Source organism: Calidris pugnax, unplaced genomic scaffold (genome assembly GCF_001431845.1).
Source record: "Calidris pugnax isolate Ruff unplaced genomic scaffold, ASM143184v1 scaffold167, whole genome shotgun sequence".
NCBI classification, from domain to species: domain Eukaryota; kingdom Metazoa; phylum Chordata; class Aves; order Charadriiformes; family Scolopacidae; genus Calidris; species Calidris pugnax.
The window spans coordinates 86563-95307 of record NW_015091045.1 but is presented as its reverse complement, the minus strand read 5'-3'; the positions used below and the strand labels follow the sequence as shown (position 1 = coordinate 95307).

Genomic DNA, 8745 nt, shown 5'->3' with positions numbered 1-8745 from the left:
TGGGGCTGGGGGGTGAGTGTGGGGCCGGGGTGTGCAGCGGGAGCTTCGGTGTCCGCCTGCTCGCTCACTCGCCGCTTCTCTTGCACCTTTTTTTGACTCTCCCCCTCCTCAGCTCTCGCCGCTGCCGCCGCCTGCTGCCGCTCAGCGCTGCTCTCTGGGTCCCCTGTCCCCCTCTCCCTCCTCCTCACGTCCCCATTCTCCACTCCCCCGTGTCCCCTCTGTCCCCTGCAGCCCTGTGCCCCCATGCCCTCCTGTCCCTGTGTCCCCATGTCCCTGTACCCCCATGGTCGTGTATCCCTGTGCCTCCCCGTCCTCTTTGTGTGTCCCATTCCCTTTGTCCCCCCATGTCCCCATGCCTCTGTGTCATCTTGTCACCAAATAACTCTGCCCTTTTGTCCTCTTGTCTCCATATCCCAATGTCCTCATGGCACCATGTTTTCATGTCCCCATGCTCTCGTGTCCCTGTGTCTCCATGTCCCCATGTCCCCATGTCCCCATGCTCTCGTTTCCCCGTGTCTCCTTGTCCCCATGTCTCCATATCCCCATGCTCTCATGTCCCCATGTTTCTGTCTCCATGTCCCCGTGCTCCTGTGTCCCCATGTCTCCATGTCCCCATACCCCCATGCTCTCATGTCCCCATGTCTCTATATCCCCATGCTCTCATGTCCCCATGTCTCTGTGTCCCCATGTCTCCATGTCCCCATGGTTCCATGCTCCTGTATCCCCATGTCTCCATGTCCCCATGCTCTTGAGTCCCCATCTCTTCTGTGTCCCACGTCCCTCTGCCCTGTGTCCCTGTGCCCGGCCCCCCCGTGACCCCCATCCCATCCCGTCCTCCCCCCAGGCTGCGCAGCCTTCCTGGAGCAGCCCACCCTGGCCTTCGTGCGCCTGAAGGCCGCGGTGACACTGGACGCCGTCCTTGAGGTGCCCTTGCCCGTCCGCTTCCTCTTCGTGGTCCTGGGCCCCGACAGCCCCAACATCAGTTACCACGAGATCGGCCGCGCCGTGGCCACCATGATGTCCGAGAGGGTACGGCTCGCCCTCCACCACCACTGCCATCTTGGGTGACAGCCCCTCTGGGCACCCCAAAGTCCCCAGCCCTGGGGGCTGCACCCTCTAATAGGGCTCATCCACCTGTGCCACGTCCCTCTCAGTGCTCCTGTCCCTGTGTCCCCAGGGCACCGTGTCCCCTTGTCCCCACACACCTGTGTCCTCATCCCCTTAGGTCTCCATGTCCCCATGCACCCCTGTCCCCATCTCCACATGCACCCTGGCCCCATGTCCATATACATCCCTGTCCCCACACTTCTGTGTCCCTGTGTCCCCATGTCCCCATGCCCTTGTGTCCCCATGTGCCCATGCCCCATAGGTAGTATGTCCCCTTGTCCCCATAAGTCCAAGCAAACACGTCCCCATTCTCCTGTGGTCCTATGTTCCCCATGTCCCCATGCCCGTGTGCTCCCATGCCCCCTGTCCCCATCCCCCTGTGTCCCCATGTCCCTGTGTCCCCATGTGCCCATGTCCCTGAAGTAATGTGTCCCCTTGTCCCCATGAGTCCAAGCAAACATATGTGCCCATGCCCCATAGGTAGTATGTCCCCTTGTCCCCATAAGTCCAAGCAAACACCCCTGTGTCCCCATGTCCCCATGCCCTTGTGTCCCCATGTGCCCATGCCCCATAGGTAGTATGTCCCCTTGTCCCCATGAGTCCAAGCAAACACGTCCCCATGCTCCTGTGGTCCTATGTTCCCCATGTCCCCATGCCCCTGTGTCCCCATGTCCCTGTGTCCCCATGTGCCCATGTCCCTGAAGTAATGTGTCCCCTTGTCCCCATGAGTCCAAGCAAACATGTCCCCATTCTCCTGTGGTCCTATGTTCCCCATGTCCTCAAGCCCCTGTGCTCCCATGCCCCCTGTCCCCAAACCCCTGTGTCCCTATGGCCCCCCACATCCCCATGCCCCCCTGGTGGGTGCCAGAGACAGCCCCGTGGTCCACCCTGCAGGTCTTTCGCCGGGATGCCTACCTGGCCGAGGGCCGCCAGGACCTGCTGCGGGGGGTGGAGGACTTTCTGGAGGCCAGCATCGTCCTGCCCCCCACCGAGACCCCCAACGAGCAGCTCCTCCGCAGCCTGGTGCCGCTGCAGCACGAGCTGCTCCGCCGCCGCTACCAGCCCCCCGAGAAGACACCGGGAGAGGGCTTCCTAAAAGACCTGGGTACGGCGGGGACCACCCCACCACCCCCTTGGGTTCCCCCATCCCCATGGCAGGTGGGACCCCCTCCTTGCAGGTGGGGTCCCCCCATGGCCACCTTCTGGTGTCCCCAGGGCTGGGGGAGCCGGCGCCGGAAGATGACGACCCCCTGCGCAGGACGGGGAGACCTTTTGGGGGGCTGGTGAGGGACATCCGCCGCCGGTACCCCAAATATCTCAGTGACATCAAGGATGCCCTCAGCCCCCAGTGCCTGGCCGCCGTCATCTTCATCTACTTCGCGGCGCTGTCACCTGCTGTCACCTTCGGAGGCTTGCTAAGTAATGGGGGGGACAGGCCGGGGACATGTTGGGGGACAGGGATGTCCCCCCCAAGCTGGGCAAGGGGCTGGGGGAGCGGGGTGCCACCACCTGCAGGACCATCCCCTGGGGATGCTCCTGGGGGGGGGGTTATTGCATCCCTTTATCATGGTTCCAAGGAGTGGGGGGTGGGAGGACACAGCTCTGTGTCCCACCCTGGCACCCACAAGCTCTGTCCCTGTGACCCCCCCAGGTGAGAAGACCAAGGGCATGATGGGGGTGTCGGAGCTGCTCATCTCCACCTGCGTGCAGTGCGTCCTCTTCAGCATCTTCAGTGCCCAGCCCCTGCTCGTCGTTGGCTTCTCGGGGCCCCTCCTCGTCTTCGAGGAAGCCTTCTACTCGGTGGGTGCCCCCCTGCACCCCTGGGTGCCCCCCGCCTGCTGCCAGTGGTCCCCACAGTGGGCTCGTGGGGCCACCAGCCTGGCAGAGGCATGGGGTGACGGCACGGGGGGGGATGCCATGAGGGGATGTCATGAGGGGGGTGGCACGGGGGGGATGCCACATGCGGGATGGCACTTGAGGGATGTCACATGGGGGATGCCATGTGGGGTGGTGGCAGTTGGGTGATATCACGCAGGTAAAGCCATCTGGGTTGGCACAGGGGTGATGCCAGGTGCATGACACGGTGTGGGTGATGCCAAATAGCTGACACCACATGGGTGACACCACGTGGGCAATGCCAGCTGGATGATCCCACGAGGATCCTGCCCCACCGGGGTACCACTATCCCCATCCCAGCACCTCCCAGCCCCTGGGTAAGAGGTGCAGGGCCACCACAGGACCCCGGGATCCAGCCCACCTGGTTGCCCATGGCAAGGGCTCCATGGGGCTGACGGGGCTGTGCCCTCTGGCTCCCCCCCCAAGCTGGGCAAGGGGCTGGGGGAGCGGGGTGCCACCACCTGCAGGACCATCCCCTGGGGATGCTCCTGGGGGGGGGGTTATTGCATCCCTTTATCATGGTTCCAAGGAGTGTGGGGTGGGGGGACACGGCGCTGTGTCCCACCCTGGCACCCACAAGCTCTGTCCCTGTGACCCCCCCAGGTGAGAAGACCAAGGGCATGATGGGGGTGTCGGAGCTGCTCATCTCCACCTGTGTGCAGTGCGTCCTCTTCAGCATCTTCAGCGCCCAGCCCCTGCTCGTCGTTGGCTTCTCGGGGCCCCTCCTCGTCTTCGAGGAAGCCTTCTACTCGGTGGGTGCCCCCCTGCACCCCTGGGTGCCCCCCGCCTGCTGCCAGTGGTCCCCACAGTGGGCTCGTGGGGCCACCAGCCTGGCAGAGGCATGGGGTGACGGCACGGGGGGGGATGCCATGAGGGGATGTCATGAGGGGGGTGGCACGGGGGGGATGCCACATGCGGGATGGCACTTGAGGGATGTCACATGGGGGATGCCATGTGGGGTGGTGGCAGTTGGGTGATATCACGCAGGTAAAGCCATCTGGGTTGGCACAGGGGTGATGCCAGGTGCATGACACCGTGTGGGTGATGCCAAATAGCTGACACCACATGGGTGACACCATGTGGGTGATGCCAAATAGCTGACACCACATGGGTGACACCACGTGGGCAATGCCAGCCAGATGATCCCACAAGGGTCCTGCCCCACCGGGGTACCACTATCCCCGTCCCAGCACCTCCCAGCCCCTGGGTAGGAGGTGCAGGGCCACCACAGGACCCCGGGATCCAGCCCACCTGGTTGCCCATGGCAGGGGCTCCATGGGGCTGACAGGGCTGTGCCCTCTGTCTCCCCAGTTCTGCACAGCCAATGGCATGGAGTACATCGTGGGCCGGGTCTGGATTGGCTTCTGGTTGATCCTGGTGGTGCTGGTGGTGGTGGCCTGCGAGGGAAGCGTCTTGGTGCGCTACCTGTCCCGCTACACCCAGGAGATCTTCTCCTTCCTCATCTCCCTCATCTTCATCTACGAGACCTTCTCCAAGCTGGTCACGGTGAGGGACAGAGGGGTCCCGCAGCAGGGGAAGGGGTTGGGTGCTGGGGGGGCTGTGGACTGTGGTACTCACCCGGGTTTCCATAGAAATGGTGGGAAGATCGGGGGGTCGGGGGAGCTGTGGATTGTGGTCCTCACCTGGGTTTCCATAGAAACGGTGGGAGGGATGCAGGTGAGGGATGGAGCCCATCTCCCAGAATTTTCTCTCCCTCCCTAGGTGTTTCCCAGCTCGTGCTTCTCTCCACGGGGGGGAATTTTGGGGCAGGGAGGTGAAGCCCAGGCAGATGTCCCACCTGGGCTCCAGCAAACGTGGTCCTTGCCCAGGAACTACTCAGAGAGCCCCAATTTTGTCCCCCATCCCCTGTCTCAGACCCTTCCTGGTTGGCCAATAGCAATGGGATGGTGTCACCCCACACACTGGTCACATGGGGGATGCCATGTGGGGTGGTGGCAGTTGGGTGATATCACGCAGGTAGAGCCATCTGGGTTGGCACAGGGGTGATGCCAGGTGCATGACACGGTGTGGGTGATGCCAAATAGCTGACACCACATGGGTGACACCACGTGGGCAATGCCAGCTGGATGATCCCACGAGGATCCTGCCCCACCGGGGTACCACTATCCCCATCCCAGCACCTCCCAGCCCCTGGGTAGGAGGTGCAGGGCCACCACAGGACCCCGGGATCCAGCCCACCTGGTTGCCCATGGCAGGGGCTCCATGGGGCTGACAGGGCTGTGCCCTCTGTCTCCCCAGTTCTGCACAGCCAATGGCATGGAGTACATTGTGGGCCGGGTCTGGATTGGCTTCTGGTTGATCCTGGTGGTGCTGGTGGTGGTGGCCTGCGAGGGAAGCGTCCTGGTGCGCTACCTGTCCCGCTACACCCAGGAGATCTTCTCCTTCCTCATCTCCCTCATCTTCATCTACGAGACCTTCTCCAAGCTGGTCACGGTGAGGGACAGAGGGGTCCCGCAGCAGGGGAAGGGGTTGGGTGCTGGGGGGGCTGTGGACTGTGGTACTCACCCGGGTTTCCATAGAAATGGTGGGAGGGATGCAGGTGAGGGATGGAGCCCATCTCCCAGCATTTTCTCCCCCTTCCTAGGTGTTTCCCAGCTCGTGCTTCTCTCCACGGGGGGGATTTTGGGGCAGGGAGGTGAAGCCCAGGCAGATGTCCCACCTGGGCTCCAGCAAACGTGGTCCTTGCCCAGGAACTGCTCAGAGAGCCCCAATTTTGTCCCCCATCCTCTGTCTCAGACCCTTCCTGGCTGGCCAGTAGCAATGGGACGGTGTCACCCCACGCACTGGGTGCCCACAGGGACATCTGTGGTGCTGGAGAGGTGACAGGCAGGACACGTGCCCCATCACACCCTGGACCCCCATCACACCGAGGTGCCCCCGTTGCACCCCTCTACAAGCTCAGCACAGCTCCAAACACCCTGGGTGACCCATGGTCCACAGCGGGGCCACACTCACCTGTCCCCACTGTGTCCCCCTGTCCCTCCTCTGGCCCCATTTCTGAAGGAACATGGAGAAAAACAAGCCTCAAAATACCCCCCTGCTCCCCGTGTGCCGAGCTCCAGCCTCACCGGTCACCCTGCACCCATGGACTGGCCGGGATGGTGCCATGGGGGTCCAGCGTGGCAGGAGGGGTGCAGGGGGTGGTCCCATCCTCCCTGACCTCCTCCCCTTCCCTCCCCAGATCTTCAAGGATCACCCACTGAAGCGACATTACAACGTGAAGGACACCTTTGAGCCCAAGGTGCCGGAGCCCAACACGGCGCTGCTGTCCCTCGTCCTCATGGCCGGCACCTTCTTCCTGGCCTTCTTCCTCCGCAAGTTCAAGAACAGCGCTTTCCTGCCTGGCGTGGTGAGGAACTGGGGGGGGGGCACAGTGGCATCCCCCCCACCCCACTGGACCTGGGGGGCAGCACTGGGGGTGAACCCCGGGCTTGGTGGGTGTAGTTTCCCAGAAGGGGCATGGACCTTGCATGGACCTTCAGAGGTCTTTGCTAGAGCTTGCTGCTGGCAGGGACATGGTGGGGGGGGACCCCCTTGAGTGGGTGGGTTGTGTTTAATGTGGTCATGGTGTCCCCACAGGCCCGGCGCTTGATTGGGGACTTCGGGGTGCCCATTTCCATCTTCATCATGGCGCTGGTTGACTTCTTCATCCAGGACACCTACACGCAGGTTCGGGAGCAGCAGGAGGGCAGGGCTGGGCATGGGAATGGGTGTCCCCCCCAACAAGGGGACATGGACCTAGGTGCTTGTCCCCATCCCCTCACCCCCTCATCTCTGCTCCCATCCAGAAACTGAACGTCCCCAAAGGGCTGGAGGTCACCAACTCATCTGCCCGGGGCTGGTTTATCAACCCCATGGGGAAGGACAACTCTTTCCCCATCTGGATGATGTTCGCCTCTGTGGTGCCTGCCCTCCTGGTCTTCATCCTCATCTTCCTCGAGACGCAGATTACAACGTGAGGACCCTGGGGGGGATAATAGGGTGGGAGGGGAGGGTTGAGGGGTGCCTGGTGGGACAGGGATGGAAGGAGACGTCCCACCACCAACTCCCCCTGCTCTGTCCCTGGCAGTCTCATCGTCAGCAAGCCCGAGAGGAAGCTGGTGAAGGGCTCTGGCTTTCACCTGGACCTGCTGCTGATCGTGGCCATGGGGGGCCTGGCTGCCCTCTTCGGCATGCCCTGGCTCAGCGCCACCACCGTCCGCACCATCACCCACGCCAACGCCCTCACCGTCATGACCAAGACCTCCTCTCCTGGCGAGAAGTCCCAGATCTTGGAGGTCAAGGAACAGCGCATCAGTGGCTTGTTGGTGGCCGTGCTCATCGGTGAGCTGGGGAGGTGCCCCCCCACCCCCAGCAGCGAGGGCTGGGTGCCCCCCAACTCCTCTCCCTGACCTCTCCTTCTCCACCGCAGGCGTCTCCATCCTCATGGAGCCCATCCTGAAGTACATCCCGTTGGCCGTGCTCTTTGGCATCTTCCTCTACATGGGTGTCACCTCCCTCTTTGGCATCCAGCTCTTCGACCGCATCCTGCTCTTGCTGATGCCACCCAAATACCACCCCGACGAGCCCTACGTCACCCGGGTGAGTGAGCCCTGTGTCACCCAGCTGGGTGGCCGAGGGCTTGGGAGAGTCCTGGGCTGTGGCATCCCCATGGTGCTGCCTGCTTGGGGCTCCCCAAAGAGCATCCTCCTTCATTGCTGACCTTCGTTGGGCTCTTTGGGCCACTGGTACTGCCACCCCCCAGCACCCAGCACCCCGGGAAGGGTGCGCGGTGCTGGACCCACAACCTTGACCCCTCTGGGTTCCTCATCCCACAGGTGAAGACTTGGAGGATGCACCTGTTCACCTTCATCCAGATCATTGTACTCGCGCTGCTGTGGGTGGTGAAGTCCACCCCGGCCTCGCTGGCGCTGCCCTTCGTCCTCATCCTCACCGTGCCCCTGCGGCGCTTCCTGCTGCCCAGGATCTTCAGGGACATTGAGCTCAAATGCGTACGTAGCCCTGGCATGGGATGGAAGCCACCGTGGTACTGTCCCTGTCCCTCTGCTCATCCCTCTGTCCATCCCCATCCCTGTCCCCAGCCTCCTCCCTGCCCCTATTCCATAGCCATCCCAGCCCCATCCCCGTCCCCATCCTTGTTCCCATCCCTGTCCCCATCCCTCTTCCCCTCCAGGTCCCAATCCTCATCTCCATCCCTGTCCCCATCCTTTTTACCATCCCTGTCCCTGTCCCCATCCTTGTCCCCATCCTTGTTCCCATTCTTGTTCCCAATCTCATCCCTGCCCTTATTCCCATACTCATCCCAGCCCCCATCCCTGTCTCCATCCTTGTCACCATCCCTGTCCTCAATCCTGTCCCCATTCTTGGTTCCTCCTCATCCCCACCCTCATCTCCATCCCTGTCCCCATCTCCATCCCCATCCCTGTCCCATCTCCATCATCTCCAGCCGCATCCTCATCTCCATCCCTGTCCCCATCCTCATCTCCATCCCTGTCCCCATCCTCACCTCCATCCCCATCCCCGTCTCATCCCCATCCCCATCATCTCCAGCCACATCCTCATCTCCATCCCCATCCTCACCCTTGTCCCTCTCTGTGTCCCTGTCCCCATCTCCATCCCTGTCCTTGTCCCTGTCCCCCATCCCACCTAACACCCTCTCCTGTCCCTCCAGCTGGACGCGGACGACGCGGTGGTGACCTTCGAAGAGGCGGAGGGCACGGA

The 8745-nt window shown here is 62.7% G+C and overlaps 1 protein-coding gene across 1 annotated transcript in view; it reads left to right on the top strand.

The window, feature by feature from the left end:
- The window catches only part of SLC4A1 (solute carrier family 4 (anion exchanger), member 1 (Diego blood group)), a 28678-nt gene that overhangs the window by 4050 nt on the left and 15883 nt on the right, over positions 1-8745 (top strand). Inside the window, 11 exon segments of the mRNA XM_014956536.1 lie at positions 754-1029; positions 2002-2212; positions 2323-2526; positions 2759-2907; positions 4315-4509; positions 6206-6373; positions 6604-6693; positions 6813-6979; positions 7094-7347; positions 7436-7605; positions 7842-8015. Of these exon segments, the coding sequence (XP_014812022.1) occupies positions 754-1029; positions 2002-2212; positions 2323-2526; positions 2759-2907; positions 4315-4509; positions 6206-6373; positions 6604-6693; positions 6813-6979; positions 7094-7347; positions 7436-7605; positions 7842-8015 (2058 nt within the window).